The sequence below is a fragment of the Oryza sativa genome, chromosome 4 (genome assembly GCF_034140825.1).
Source record: "Oryza sativa Japonica Group chromosome 4, ASM3414082v1".
In the NCBI taxonomy this organism is placed as follows: Eukaryota; Viridiplantae; Streptophyta; class Magnoliopsida; order Poales; family Poaceae; genus Oryza; species Oryza sativa.
This window is the reverse complement of record NC_089038.1, coordinates 26834584-26850446: the sequence shown is the minus strand read 5'-3', so window position 1 is coordinate 26850446 and position 15863 is coordinate 26834584. Positions and strand designations below refer to the sequence as shown.

General features: G+C 50.7%; 1 protein-coding gene across 1 annotated transcript; it reads left to right on the top strand.

Annotated features, from left to right (window-relative positions):
- Positions 1 to 3435: 3435 nt before the first annotated feature.
- LOC4336456 (GEM-like protein 7) lies at positions 3436 to 4877 on the top strand. Its single transcript, XM_015778878.3, has 3 exons — positions 3436 to 3846; positions 3954 to 4022; positions 4143 to 4877. The coding sequence occupies exons 1-3, from the start codon at positions 3666 to 3668 to the stop codon at positions 4592 to 4594; spliced, it is 702 nt and encodes a 233-aa protein (XP_015634364.1). The 5' UTR covers positions 3436 to 3665; the 3' UTR covers positions 4595 to 4877.
- Positions 4878 to 15863: the final 10986 nt, after the last annotated feature.

The following is a 15863-nucleotide window of genomic DNA, read 5'->3' as shown; positions in this document are numbered from 1 at the left end:
CATACTACAGTACTTCAGCTCATCTCTTCTTGGCTTTTATTCTAGAGAACTGGTATCGCAGACTATAAATGATTTATTTTGTGTGTGTGTGTGTATTATTGGAACTAGCTAATTAATATGCTGAATTATTGGCAAGACTGATCGACTTGATGAATCAAGACCTTTCATCTGAAACTATGCGTGTATAACCTACTTTTCTCAAAAAAAAATAAAATAAAATAAAACTACAGCCTAAAAGGTATAAGAGGAAAAAATATTATGCGATCTAATCATGTCAGCATCACTCTAAAACTTGTTGATTGCATCAGTTTACTTCCAATAAAATTGATCCCACAGCTATATATCTACTATACTATGCATGAATTATTGGCAAGAGTGATTAGGTGCATTATGTCACCGTTGGGCACTTTAATTCATTGAACTATACTTAACGAGATAAATATATCAGAATAACCGGATCATAATAATATGAAATAAAATTATGAATATAACTCATTTTTAATAGAGAAATTACGAATAAACCGGCATGAACTCAACAGGGCCATGCTCTGTGTGATTGGCATTGCCTTGGCTTTTCAGAAGCTTTATTGAAGAGCCAAGCTAACGTGTTTAGCCACTCTCGACATTGTATATCTAGCCACCGTAACTGTCAATACTTAACAACCAAGCAACCAACTAGGCCAGTTCAGTTCGGTGAATACCATCGATCGTTAATTTAAGTACATAAAAACCATTGACATCAATACCTTAAATATTTCTGTTGAATATTTGGAAATCCATGTGCAGATTTGTCTCGTAAAGTACTTTCATAATTAATTTTAGAACTTTTTAAACGTTTTGTAATGGACTTGATCGATGTGCAGATTTGTGTTATAATTGTATTGGGGTTTTTAAACGTTTTGTATTAAAAACTATTGGTTAGAATTGTATTTTGATTACCACGTCGATGTGAACTTCTTTTTACCAAAGAAAGTATAATTTTAGAACACAAGTTATAGAGAAACAAGTTGGATTTGTTTCACCGTTTTAACATAGGTCAATCCCTAAATGAAATTCAACACAAGTCAATGGAAAATTTTGCTATAGAACATTCAAAATTTATGTAATTTGTGATAGACATCACAAAAATGTGTTATGGTTGGAGGAAAAAACAACTAATAATTTAGCCAAGTACATTCAGTTCAAATTGGAGATAGAAATTATTAAAAAGACAGAAATGTCCCTAGAGTAACGAGAATTTAATCTGACATTGAAGTAAAGATGAAATATGATATCTGCTAGCAATATACTTTAAGTGATGGTTGATTGAGAGTTGCATTATTTTTTAGAATCTTGTTTTTTTTAAAGATTTCCTCTCTCCAACTGTTCCGGAAATGTTCTCGGATAAATTATCTGTTTTTTTGTGTTATCCCATCGTGAAACTTTTTTCGATGTCCAGTACCAATAAATTTTTTAAGAAAAGTAGATATCCTATAGCTAAAATTATCGTCAATCCCTCTTAAGGATTTTGGAAGCAGTTGGGATGGGATTTTGAATAGCACGCGAAATATGTAAGTCATTAATGCATAATTAATAGAGTATTAATTACTATATAGATTTATTTATTTTTTAAAAAACTTTCATATAGAAGACTTTTGCATAAAACACATCGTGTAGTAGTTTGAAAAACATTCTTTCCAAAACAAAAAAGTTGTGGTTCCCTGCTACTCTGCCAAACTCAACTTAGATTCTGTTGGGTGTGTTTAGTTCACGCTAAAATTGGAAGTTTGGTTGAAATTGGAACGATGTGATGAAAAAGTTGAAAGTTTACGTGTGTGAGAAAGTTTTGATGTGATGGAAAAGTTAGAAGTTTGAAGAAAAAGTTTGGATCTAAACTCGGCCATACTTTTAAACAGAACCAAACTACGATCCTAAGAGGGAATTTCAGGTGCAATCGCAGCTCCAGAACACCTGAAATTCACACCCAGAAGAACACCTGAAATTCACACACAGAACTCGGACTGTTCTCTCGTCGTATCTAGAAACACCACATTTCGCAGATGAACCGTGTGGTAGACATTAGTACACTGCATGACAATTGACAACAAAGCATCATCATTGATGTTACTTCTCCTGCCATCTCCTTAGGTTGTATTTAGATATAAAATTTAGATTCAAACTTCAGCCCTTTTCCATTACATCAACCTGTCATACACACAACTTTTCAGTCACATCATCTCCAATTTTAACCAAAATATAAACTTTGCGCTGAACTAAACGCAGCCTTAGAAAACAGCAGGATCGTCCTGAAAACGATCTCGTCGGAAGTGTCCCCCGTTTCTCCAGCGACTTCTCCGGCCCTGCGTGGGCACGTACTCCGCAGGAAGATACGCTGAAGTAATCCAGGCGCAGGGACGAGCCCGAGCCCCACCGCCAAAATCTGTTTCCGAGCAGGTAGCCACACGGGCTTTCCTTGTCGTTGTGACAACGCAGCGCAGCGGTGCAGCCGTGCAGCGCACGCAGCGCATTGCGTTGTCTGCGTTGCACGCCCGTCGCGCGCGCGGACGTCGCTCGCGTCTGCAGATCCAGAAGCAGTGAGGAAGCGCCGGGTCGGCGTCGCAACGGCCCTCCTGTTGCCGGCTTAAATGCGGGCGACAAGGACGGCGCGTGGGCGCCCATGCGACCGCGTTGCTTGCCTTGGGCAGTTGGCACCACAGCCGAGCGGACACGCGCGCGGGGGGCGGACGGTTACATGCGCGCGTTAGGTGAGGTCGGGGCCTTGCTGAGTCGGTGCTGCGTGGGATGTGACCAAGACGTCTGGGCTTGGTTTGGTAGGGAACCTTGAAGTTGAAGAAGCAGTGCACAGCACAGCACAGTCGTTTTTGCCTCTGCTTCCTCCACATCGATCAATCACCTGTTCGCCGTGGATCCCGTGCGGCCGCTATCTCGGGGAACAATTCTCGTGCACGCCACAGTGTGTGTTCATTCGAGCCATAACGTCTCGGTGCAATGCACGAAGAACGTAGCTATACAAGTGGCCTTGCAAAGTACGAGTAACCTAGCATCGGCTCGGCGCAGTGGGGCCCCTTTCGTAGCTCCCGACACAATACCGGCCCCTTTTTTTCCCGGGGATCCGGTGCGTGCAGGAATGTGCAGGCACATGGGGCGCTTCTCGGAAAGCGGCAGCCGGCGGGCATGGCCATCTGGCCGTCTCGATACCATAGAGAAATCTCGAATCTCGCTTTCGAGCAATGAATATACCACACCTGGCCTTCACATGGAAGGTGGGGCTACCTCCAAAAGCTCCATTTCTAGCCAGGCCGAATGGCCGAGCGGATGACGCGGCCACTCACGAAACGAGCAGCTGCAAGCCTGCAACCAGCAGGCAGCAAGAGGAGGGTCTACGCCTTCTTTACGCGAACGTGGACCTCGCCTTTCTGATCCACCGGTGACTCGGCCGGCCCGGTTGCTGACTCCGCAAATCCACTGCGCGCCTTTGCGAAAAGGATCCACCACCCCGCCGCGACGCCTATATAGGCCGCTCTCCGTGGCTGCACTCCGGTACCAATCCACTTTTCCTTCCACGCTAAGGCAAACAGCGCAACGCAGCACACAACACAAGCACTAGCTGCTCGATCTCGTGAGGCTCGTAGTAAGCACACTAGCTGCAGATCGAGCGAACAGCCATGAGGAAGTCAAGCATCAACGGCGTCCATGTCATCGGAGTCCCGGTGACCGCCAAGGCGTTTGGCATAGAGGAGGAGGTGTCGTTGGCCAGGGGCCAGTCGTTCAGGAAGGCCGACGGCGATCACCTTGCGGTCTCGTTGTCGCACCCCAGCCCTTATACGTCTTTCGGCTATAAGCACAGTAAGTATATATATTGGTCACGATCACATCAAAACCGTCAGATCAATTTCTGATGCACGCAAGACATGTGGTTTCTAATGTTTATGGTGATCCTTGTATCTCTGCAGGCAGCAAGGGTCAGGTTATCCACTGGGTGAGCAAGCTGAGCAGAAGGGCACAGGGCTTCAGGGAGCATGGTGAGTTAGCGTTCATGCATGCATGTTTAATTCGCCATAAAAAAAAACTTGTTGATCATTAGGACTTAAGTGATGAACGCCGTGTCCTGATATATATCCATCACCGTGTGTAACGTGCAGTGACCTTGGGGCCAAAGCTGTCGGAGACGGTGAAGGGGAAGCTGAGCCTGGGCGCGAAAATCCTGCAGGCCGGCGGGATCGAGCGCGTGTTCCGGAAGGCGTTCTCGGCGGAGAAAGGCGAGCGGCTGGTGAAGGCGCTGCAGTGCTACCTGTACACCACCGGCGGGCCCATCGCCGGGATGCTCTTCGTCTCCACCAAGAAGGTCGCCTTCCGCAGCGACCGGCCGGTCACGGTCACCTCGGCCAAGGGCGACGTCGCGCGGGTGCCCTACAAGGTGGTGGTCCCGCTCAGGAGGATCGCCCAGGTGCGGCCGAGCGAGAATGCCGACAAGCCGGAGGAGAAGTACATCCACGTCGTCACGGTGGACGGCTTCGAGTTCTGGTTCATGGGGTTCGTGAGCTACCAGAGGTCGTGCAAGTACATGCAGCAAGCCATCTCGGAGCTGCAATGACTAGTGCGCGTGCATGTTGGTGGTCTGGTGGTGATCGCGAGGTCCACTATTGTTTGTTCCGTCGGCACGATGAGAAGAGAAGTTATGGGCTGCTGCGCCGTCTTTTGTTGCGAGGCAGCCCTGGCTGAAGTTGCTCGATCTTATTTCGGGTTCTTCCGCGTACGATTTGGATTGACATTATGTGTGTTCTTTCAAATACTAGTAGCTAGTATTTTGTACGATGGGCCGCGAAAATTAACCATGACCCGTGTTGATGAATGGAAAATTTTAAGTTGTTCAGATCCTTCTCGAGAATTTCCTAGAGGCCCTGATTGTTGGTTTAAATTTTTAAGCAGATATCGCGGACTATTTCTTTATTATAGAATGAATTAAATATTTATTTAAAATAAACTTAGTAGATAGCTTAAGGCAAATTGTATAATTAATGCAGTACTACTCCATACTCATAAAGAAAGTCGTTTAGAACAATGTTTAAGTCAAACCTTGGGAATATAAATCATGAATAATTCTCAAGTTGTTGAGTTTGAAAAAATATAAAAATTATATGTATAGATTTGTCTTGAAAAATACTTTCATAAAAGTATACATATATCACTTTTCAATAAATATTTTTATAGAAATAAGAAGTCAAAGTTGTGTTTTGGAGATCGTGTCGCTGTCCTAAACGACTTCCTTTACGAGTATGGAGGAAGTACTTCTTTGAAAAAATTCTCTAAACCTTAAAGCACATATAAACTCACATCTTAAAAGAACAGGGCCGGTACGAAGAGAACTTCTCATAGTCAGCCTAGTCTGTTTAACGTTACCGTCTTTATATCTGATTTTGAGAGTTAGGGGAACGGGTTATATCTGATTTTGCGGTTGAGGGATTCGATTCAACCAGGGGCATGAGTTAAGGGAGACAAAATAGACTTATTTCTACCAGACGAGGCCGTTTAAACCGATGGAGATATGGCCTGTAATTTGCTCCGTTGACCCGTCTGTATGGACTGGGCCGGAACAGATTTTTATCTTTAAGGCCCGAAAGCATCTAATCGTACCGACCCATCGCGGCGTTCATATGGACCTGTTTTTGAACGGGTCTCGTCTACCGCCGCCACCTACTCGCGCGCCCGGGCGGCGTGGCATTGGCTGCCTCTGGGGCGTTAGCGGCGAGCTACCGCCCACCGCAGATAAATAGAACTCATGGAAACGCACGTAATCAAGCGGACAAGCTGTTGGTGTACTGACGGTAATGCCTCGTTGCCTCGTACGAATACGGCGTTTCGCGAAACTGATCGGCGTCGATCCGTGTCCTGATCGATGAAGCCTTTGTGAGCTTGGACATTGGCTGGAGGACGGATCCAAATTAGGTTGGTTGGGAAGCAATCTGGCAGGATATACACGGCTACGTTGCAGGCGCACGCGGTGGGTCTTATGACGGATTAACTGCTTGTACGTGGTCACCTGGAGTAACACCATCACTGGATTTTCTTCTCGGTGTGTTGCTGAAGTATGCAAGTAGGTCCGTGTGTCACGCTCTCGCGGCTCGTCTCTACGAGAGTAGTAACGTCGTCATTTTACATTATGGAATGTGAACTGGATCTAGGCAACGTCGATCGTTTGCAGGTCCAATATGAGTTTTGAAAACAAGCTAGTACTATTGAGAATCTGTGCACCTTGTTTTGCTTCAGAGAATAAATGGAGCCTTTGACTGATTCTAGTCAAGGTGGTTTTATGCGAGGTCATTCATGGGTTTCATTGAACAGGTTAGCAGGAGTAATGTTTCTCCCCCTCTCTCTAGAACAGGGATATGGTAGTGTTTAGTTCCCTTCAAACTTTTAAAAATTCCGTCACATTAAATGATTGGACACATGTATGAAATATTAAATGTGGACGAAAAAAACCAATTGCGCAGTTTGCATGTAAGTTACGAGACGAATCTTTTTAGCCTAATTACGCCATGATTTGACAATGTGATGCTACAATAAACATTTACTAATGACGGATTAATTAGGCTTAATAAATTCGTCTCGCTGTTTACAGGCGGAATATGTAATTTATTTTGTTATTTGTCTATGTTTAATACTTTAAATACGTGTCCATATACTTTAAAAAATTTTAGCACACGAACTAAACACGGCCATAGGCTATAGAGCACTCCAGTTCTCGAGTAGTGTACTAATGTCACTAGTCAATATTTTCATCATTGTCGAGTTCATTGCAAAAGTGTCTCCAAAAATAAGTACTCATGCAGATTAATTCTAATACTACTCTTGTCTCTGATACTCCCTCCGTCCCAAAATAAGTGTAGTTTTACACTGTTTATGTCTAATGTTTGACCGTTCGTTTTATTTGAAAATTTTTTACGATTAATATTTTTATTGTTATTAGATGATAAAACATGAATAGTATTTTATGTGTGACTAACTTTTTTTAATTTTCTCATAAATTTTTCAAATAAGACAGACGGTCAAACGTTGGACACGGATTCCTACGGCTACACTTATTTTGGAACGGAGATAGTACATAATATTATGAATGTGTGAATGTGTCTCATTCGATTAAAATATTATATATTTTGGGACAGGAAAATAGTACTACTAGAGTCTAGAGAACCCTGATTTGCATGATCATTCTTTTGTTTATAGATAGTACTAGCAACCTTTTTTTTTTTCCTTACGATAAGGTTGGGAACGTGTCAATCAAAATCAAGAGACTGTGTAATCCTGTCATATGAGCAAGGTTAATAGTATCGCTTACTACCAGCTACTCAAACCCTAATATTAGTCCACTATCACATCATCTTGTTTTTTAGATTGTATAGAGGTTGCTCTTTACATGAGTGGCTTATTCTCTCTCTCCTAACTTCTCTTATTCACCTCATTATCTAATTCTATATGATAAATTTAAAGATAATATGTAGAGATTTACGTGGTTTTTTAATTCACCTCATCATCTACTTGCGCTTATACCTTTTCTCCGCCAACTGATCGGTGCAGCTTATGTGGTTTTTTAATCGCTGGTGCAGCGCCGCACCTGCTGTGATCCTATTGCACCTGCTGTAAGGAGTTTAGTAGTACGTACTACTGCCGGTGAATCCTATATATTTATAAAGTTTATCCCCAATAAGTATAGTTAATGCTAATTATCTCTTTTTTCATGAAGCCACACATCACCTCAATTATTTTTAGCCTTTAGATAATTCATCAAGGGTGTAAATTGCATCTCCCCTTGACGGAGCGTGGGGCTCCTCACCGGGAGACCGCGCAGGCCCCCCTTTGCCGGTTCGGCCGGGGGCCCTGGATGAGATTCTAAGCTCCTAGTCTGTGTGTGGAAGGTTCGCGAGAAAGGAAACACACAAGACACGGGCGATGTATACAGGTTCGGGCCGCTGAGAAGCGTAATACCCTACTCCTGTGTTTTTGTGGATCTATGTATGAAGAAGCTACAAAAAAGCTGGAGAACCAGAGAGCTCTTACTCTCTCCCTCTCTGGTCGTTCTGGATCCGAAAAAAATAAATCCCCCATCTAAGTGGGCAAGGTCCTCCTTTTATACCTCAAGGGGATACCACATGCACCATCTCTCTCTTTTTTGTGGGGACTTATCCTATCTTTTCATAAACAGACGGAGACTTGTATGGTTGCCGTCCGAATGACCTTCTGATGGGACGGCCCATACCTACCTCCACTTCCGCCGGAAGCAGGCGCGACGTGGGAACATGGCTGTCTGCTGACGACATGACCAGTGTCAGACCGGTCACAAATCGGTCATTCTTGTCCACCACGCGTCAGTTTATCAATCTGCATGTTCTCCCCTCTTCATACAATGTCTTGCTTGTAATGGTTAGGATGAAGCCTGGTATATATCTGACCGGGACCAACGTGCCATCTCCAGGAGCTAACACGCCGGCTCCGGCTAGGGACGAGTGCTTGGAGGCTCTCATCCTGACGGGATGGGGCGAGGCGTGCGTCAGACCGCCTGTCGCCACCTAACCCACGATCTGATCGGTCTGTGACTGGTCACTGACCGGATAAACGAGCGCGCTGCACTGCGTTACATGCGGCGTGACGCGCTCGTCCAAACCGCAATAAATGTGGTTAGGTGAGCCCCGCTATGCTCACCTACCCCATATACGCGGCGCAAAACCCACAAGGGGTCGGGGCGCCTCGGCCCTCGGGGCCGAGACGGGAGCGGTCCGACCCCTCGGGGAGACAAAGAGAAGGGCGGCCGTATCACCCTCGGGCCCGACCCCCCCCCCCCCCCCGAGGGGGTTAGGCCACGTGGGTGATCGTGTCTGCCTCAAGTCTCTAAGTCATGATACTCCCGGTCCCATGTCACCGACAGTAGCCCCCGGCGTTATGCCAGGGCGATCGCCCTCCTCGAGGGAAGCGGTCGGGCGTGACGCCACTTCCTAAGGCCTGGTGACAGGTGGGGCCGGTCTAAAAATCGGGACAAGCCGGTTCGTTTTTCCTGGAGATATGGTGATGGCGCTTCGGTCGGCGAGCGTAATTAACGCGCGCACGAGATGTTCCATCTCGACTGCCACAGCCGCATATCCACCTCATGCACCGCAAACGGGCGAATGGGATTAGTGGAAGCGTGGGCGCGAGAAACGAGGGGGCAAGATAGTGGGCGCGAGAAACGAGGAGCCGGGCACAGCGTTGGCAAGGGTATAAAGTCGCCGAGGAAGAGATTTGCTTCCTTCCTCTCGCCATTATTCCCCTTGTCTTCGCCGCTTGCGCCCTAACTCCTTGTTTCCTGTGCCCTACCTTCGCCACACGCGCTCGCTCTCAAACATCTCTTCTTCCGGCATCATGGCACGGGGCTCCGCTCCGCTTGACGGTAGCGTGCTGCCGCCTTCCCGCATCGTGAGCGAGAGACAGGCCGGGCTGCCGCGCCGCTTCATGCCGGAATCTGCCACCGGCCGGGAGATAGTCTCGCTGGGCGAGGGATGCCCGGCGCCACACTACCCGGGGCGGTCCGTCTTCTTCCTCCCTTTTGCTATGGCATGGCTGGTTCCGCCATTTTCTTTTTTCTTCATGGATGTTCTGGAGTTTTACGATCTCCAGATGGCGCACCTCACCCCCAACGCGGTAATGACATTGGCCATCTTCGCGCACCTGTGCGAGATGTTCATCGGGGTACAGCCGGTGTCGCCGCCGTCGGTGGTTGGTGGTTGCTACTTCCAGCTGCGGGGGCCGGTGCTGAACCGCTACATTCCCTGCGTCCTCCGCAAGAAGTGGGATGATTGGAAGAGCGACTGGTTCTACACCCCCCTCGCCGACGAAGCGCGCCTCCGACTTCCGAGCCAGCCTCTAGCGCAGGCCTACAGCTGGCGGGTGCCGGTAGATCTGGGAGATGGCTATGACGCCGTCCTCGACCGCCTGGCGGGCCTGCGATCCCAGGGGCTCACAGGGGCCATGGTGTTCGGCGACTATCTTCGTCGCCGGATCGCGCCACTCCAGCGGCGCGCCCGGGGCGCCTAGGAGTACACCGGGTCCGAGGACTGTATGAGGACCCACCAGGGGGTCAGATGGGACTGGGCTCCTGAGGACTTCAAGATAGTGGTCCAACGGGTGCTGAATCTCAGTTCCATGGAGACATCCCTCATTCCTCAAGGAGTCCTCCCCCTCTGCAGCGATCCAGACCGCGCCTCCATCCTGACCATCATGCAGGCGGTCGGGGCGTCGGAGGAGCGGGCTCCTCGAGGCCACGATGGAGCGGGCGGGAGCCGCAGGGGGGAACAATCTACCCCGGGAGGGGGTCGTGCTTCTGGGCCCCGCGACGGGGGCCCGGGGAGCGGCCGCCCTGCCGACACCCGGGGGAAGAGGAAGCAGGAAGGAACCCCTCCCCCATCTCCTCCCCGAGGGGGCGGGGCGGCGCGTGCCAGCAGCAGGCGCCCGGAGGTGGCCACGCCGACGTCGCAGCCCGAGGGGGAGCGGAAGAAGAAACGGCTCCGCAAGATGGGGGGGACAGAACCATCCCGGGGAAACCTCATTTCCCCTCCAAGGTGGTCGTTTAACCGACCCCCTCGCAGGTTCGTCCCACTCCCATCGTGGCCGTATTCATTCTCTCAACGCGAGTTTTCACTCATCCATCTTGTTTGTCTTCTGGTCTTTCTTCTGTTTCAGCGAGATCCCGTCGCGTCCCTCCCGCCATTCCAAGTCCGGCCAGTCTAAGGCCGAGGACCCGGCGACCACAGAGGCTCGGAGGCGGGAATCTGACCGGCGAGAAGCCGCGGATCGCCTACGGGAAGCCGAGGAGGCCGCCCAGGTGGCCGTCCGAGCTCGCCAAGCTGAAGAAGCCGCTCGGGAGGAGGCCAGACTTCGCCAGGCCGAGGCGGCGACTGTCACACCCTGATTTTCGTTTCAGGATTTATAAATTATTTAATAAATTATTATCAGAATTTATATTAAATGTTCATTAATTTACTAGTGAATTTCCGGGCGTGACAAGTTGGTATCAGAGCCATCTCGACTGTAGGATAAGCCAAATGGTCAAACTTTAAGGACGAATTTTTCTGACAAAAATGATTTGTGAAAATTTCTCCTTTCTTCCTTATCTAGAATTCTTTGAAAATTGTTTCATTGTCTACTTCCCTCTCTCTTTCAACTTGAGTAGTTCTAAGACATTGAAACTTGAAGACGCCAATGAGGACTACTTATGGAGGTTAAGTAAAGGGGATCGAGGAAGAACCGAGGTGCCAAGTGGTCAAGATGGAATGAAGTTTGGATCCTACCTTAGAACCTATGCCGCCAAAGTGTCTTTGAAGAATAGTTAGTAGAGTAGAACGCTTGTTGTTTGCTTTGTGTGTAGGTATGGTTGCATTCCCATTATTGGAGTAGTTCATTGATGAGTGTGTAACTATACTAGGTTGCTTGCTTAATCAACTTGAACAATATAATAGTCTACACACATCAGATCAGTGTTAACCTGGTTAAGGTCTTGTCTTTAGTGTAACCCCTCTCCTTCTACCTTTTCTAATCTGCATCAGAATGGTGGGATCATTTCCGGATGAACAGAGCAGAACGACAACCAATCACTTGGGAAGAGTTTACCGAAGGATTCAAGAAGACACACGTACCTGTAGGAGTTGTTGCTTTGAAGAAGCGTGAGTTCAGAGCATTGAAGCAAAAGGATCATACCGTGGCAGAGTATCTTCATGAGTTCAATCGTCTGGCACGTTATGCTCCAGAAGATGTGTGTACTGACGAGGAAAGGTAGGAGAAGTTCTTGGAAGGCTTGAAGGATGAACTGTCAGTTACGTTGATCTCCCATGACTATGTTGATTTTCAGCAGCTGGTTGACAAAGCAATTCGACTTGAAGACAAGAAGAACAGGATGGATAACCGTAAAAGGAAAATAATTGTATTCCAGGAGGCACAGGATAGTAGCCAGAGGCAGCGTATCAAGCCACTCCAAATTGGTGAATCTTTTTCTGCAGGTCAAGAACAGTCACAACAGTTGGGCATGAATGGTGAGATCAACTCAGAGACTAATGCAAGCAATGAAGACAATGATGAGCAAGCTACTCAATCAGTGTCATTTCAGCAGGATCAGTCTCGAGAAGATAACAGTAATGGAAGGGAGCAGCGGGTGTGTTTCAATTGTTATAAGCCAGGTCACTTTGTAAGAGAGTGTCCGAAGCCGAAGCATCAGCAGCCGCAAGTCAACAACATTGTCGTCACAGGAGCCAATGCAGTGCCAGTTGCGTCTTCAAGAGTTGCGTCTTCAAGTGTTACAGCTCAGCTACCAGTTTCAAAGCAGCAGTAGTTTTCTTTAAAGCCTTAGAATAATTATCGGAGTTATGGAATAAGATAGACTGCAGTTTACCTATGCCCTTTTCTTTCTAGCCGTTCCGAATCTCGGGACGAGATTCTTTGTAAGGGGGGTAGATTTGTCACACCCTGATTTTCGTTTCAGGATTTATAAATTATTTAATAAATTATTATCAGAATTTATATTAAATGTTCATTAATTTACTAGTGAATTTCCGGGCGTGACAGCGACGACTTCCGAGGCAGCTCGCGACGAGGCCGCGGGCGCATCGCTTGGGCCCACTCCCTCGGGCGACGCTCAGGACAAGCCAGGTCCGGGGGACATCCCTGAGTCCGGCACGTCCATCGGTGGGCCGAGCCGCGCGGCATCCTCACCGAGGCGGCTCTTCCCCACGCCTTCCGTTGCTCCACTGAGCGCAGAACCCCTTCTGCAGGCCTTGGCCGTCGCAAACACCACGGTGTTGGACGGGTTAAGTGCCCAGGTGGAGGCCCTGCAAGCAGAGCGGGCGGAGCTTGACGCCGCATGGGCGCGTGTCGAAGAGGGGCGACGCTCGGTGGAGGCCATGGTGGAGGTGGGCCGCAAGGCACACCGCCGGCACGTCTCAGAGCTCGAAGCCCGTCGGAAGGTGCTGGGGGAGATCGCCAAGGAGGTGGAGGAGGAGCGGGGGGCTGCCCTCATCGCCACCACCGTGATGAACGAGGCGCAGGACACCCTCCGCCTTCAATACAGGAGCTGGGAGGCGGAGCTAGGGAAAAAGCTCGACGCCGCCCGGATGGTCCTTGACGCTGCCGCTGCCCGAGAACGGCGGGCGGCGGAGACCGAGGTGGCATCCCGGCGGCGCGAAGAAGCCCTTGAGGCCCGTGCCATGGCGCTGGAAGAGCGTGCCTGCGCCGTGGAGAGGGACTTGGCGGATCGCGAGGCCGCCGTTGCTATTCGGGAGGTCACACTGGCGGTGCACGAAGCCGCCTGTGCCGAAGAAGAGTCCGCGCTCCGCCTCCGCGAGGACGCGCTCACCGAGCGGGAGCGAGCTCTCGAGGAAGCCGAGGCCGCGGCGCAACGGCTGGCGGACAGCCTGTCCCTCCGCGAGGCTGCGCAAGAGGAACAAGCGCGTCGCAATCTGGAAAGTGCCCGCGCCGAGAGGGCCGCACTGAACCAGCGGGCCGCTGAACTCGAGGCGCAGGCAAGGGAGCTGGATGCAAGGGCGCGTAGCGGCGGGGCGGCCACGGGCGACAGCGACTTAGCCGCCCGCCTCGCAGCTGCCGAACACACCATCGCGGATCTGCAGGGCGCGCTGGATTCGTCCACCGGGGAGGTCGAGGCCCTTCGCCTAGCAGGCGAGATAGGGCCCAGCATGCTTCGCGACGCCGTGTCCCGTTTAGACCGCGCCGGGCGGCAGGCGGGTCTCTGGGGCGGGCGGACTGTGAAGTACGCCGCCAACCAGGGAGGCCTCGCCCAGCGCCTCTCGGAGATGGCCGGGACTCTCCAGCGGCTCCCCGAGGAGCTCGAGGGGACGATTAAGTCATCCTCGAGGGACCTCGCCCGAGGAGCGGTGGAGCTCGTACTGGCGAGTTACCAGGCCAGGGACCCCGACTTCTCCCCATGGACGGCGCTGGACGAGTTCCCTCCCGGGACCGAGGATGGCGCGCGCGCGTAGGTCCGGGATGCCGCCGACCATATCGTCCACAGCTTCGAGGGTTCGGCCCCTCGGCTCGCGTTCGCCCTCAACTCCGACGAGGAGGGCGATGACGGCGGTGTGGGCGACAGTGGCGACGAGGCTGGCGACCCGGGTGCATCGGAGTGAGCCCCCAGGCCCCCGCCAATCTTTAAATAGTTTCTTCCTTTCTTCTTCCGAGGCCTTCGGGCCCCCTTCTTGTATAGACTAATTTAATCTGCAATCAAATAAAGAGGAAATTTTTTGTCAATTCTATTTGTTGTGTGTATGAGACGAGGATGTCTGTGCCGCGGTCCTTTTGTGTCTTGGCTTGAACAAGGGCTCGTGCCCAGGTCCTAGTCCTCAAATGGCTCGGGTCGGGGCTAGTGCCTAGGGAGATCCACATGTCGAGACTGGCCAGGCCGGGAGCGTGGTGACCGAGGGTTATGGGTGACCCGAGTGTGGGTTTTTGCCGATTCCCCCCCGGAGTTCACTATGCCCCGGGGCACGGCTCGGTTCTGGGCCCCGTTTGGCGATTTTAGCCGACCCGAGCCCCCGAGGGCAGGATTGAACACGAGTGACCTATTTCAAGTCAAGATCCTTCAAAAGGAAACAACAGCACAGATACAGCCTTTAGGAAATCGAAAATGCTTTTATTGAAATACAGATATAAGAGAAATAAGAATATTCATATGTGGTAGCCCCCGGCCAACCCTGCACGCCCGAGGGGGGTGCGGGGTTGGCCCGAGCCCGAAACCTGACACCCGATCCCCCTTTAGGGGTAGAAGCGACGAAGGTGTTCGATGTTCCACGGGTTAGGCAGCTCTGTGCCGTCGCCCGTGGCCATCCGAACGGAGCCCGGCCGGGGGACGCCGATCACTCGATATGGACCCTCCCACATTGGTGAGAGCTTGCTCAATCCAGCACGCGTTTGGACGCGGCGTAGGACGAGGTCGTCGACGCAGAGTGATCGGGCCCGGACGTGGCGCTGATGGTAGCGCCGCAGGCTCTGCTGGTAGCGCGCGGCTCGGAGGGCCGCGCGCCGCCTTCGCTCTTCCAAGTAGTCGAGGTCATCTCTGCGAAGCTGATCTTGATCAGCCTCACAGTATATGGTGGCCCGAGGGGACCTCAGGGTGAGCTCGGATGGGAGAACCGCTTCCGCGCCGTAGACGAGGAAGAAAGGCGTTTCCCCGGTTGCTCGGCTTGGCGTGGTTTGGTTCGCCCAGAGCACAGCTGGCAACTCCTCGATCCACGAATCGCCGTGCTTCTTGAGGATGTTGAAGGTCTTGGTTTTAAGGCCTCTGAGGATTTCCGCATTGGCGCGCTCCACTTGGCCGTTGCTTCTGGGGTGGGCAGGTGAGGCGAAGCAGAGCTTGATGCCCATGTCTTCGCAGTAATCGCCGAAAAGTTCACTAGTGAATTGGGTGCCGTTATCCGTAATAATACGGTTAGGCACTCCAAACCGGGCTGTGATGCCCTTAATGAATTTAAGTGCGGAGTGCTTATCGATCTTGACGACCGGATAAGCCTCGGGCCACTTAGTGAACTTGTCGATCGCGACATATAGATACTCAAACCCGCCCGGGGCCCGCCTAAACGGTCCCAGGATATCGAGCCCCCAGACAGCAAATGACCATGAAAGTGGTATGATCTGCAGGGCCTGGGCCGGCTGATGGATTTGCTTGGCGTGGAATTGACACGCTCTGCATCGCCGGACCAGGTCGACCGCATCATTGAGAGCTGTCGGCCAATAGAAACCTTGTCGAAAGGCTTTGCCAACCAAGGTGCGCGAGGCGGAGTGGGCTCCGCATTCGCCTTCATGGATATTGGCAAGAAGCTCGACGCCTTGTTCCCGAG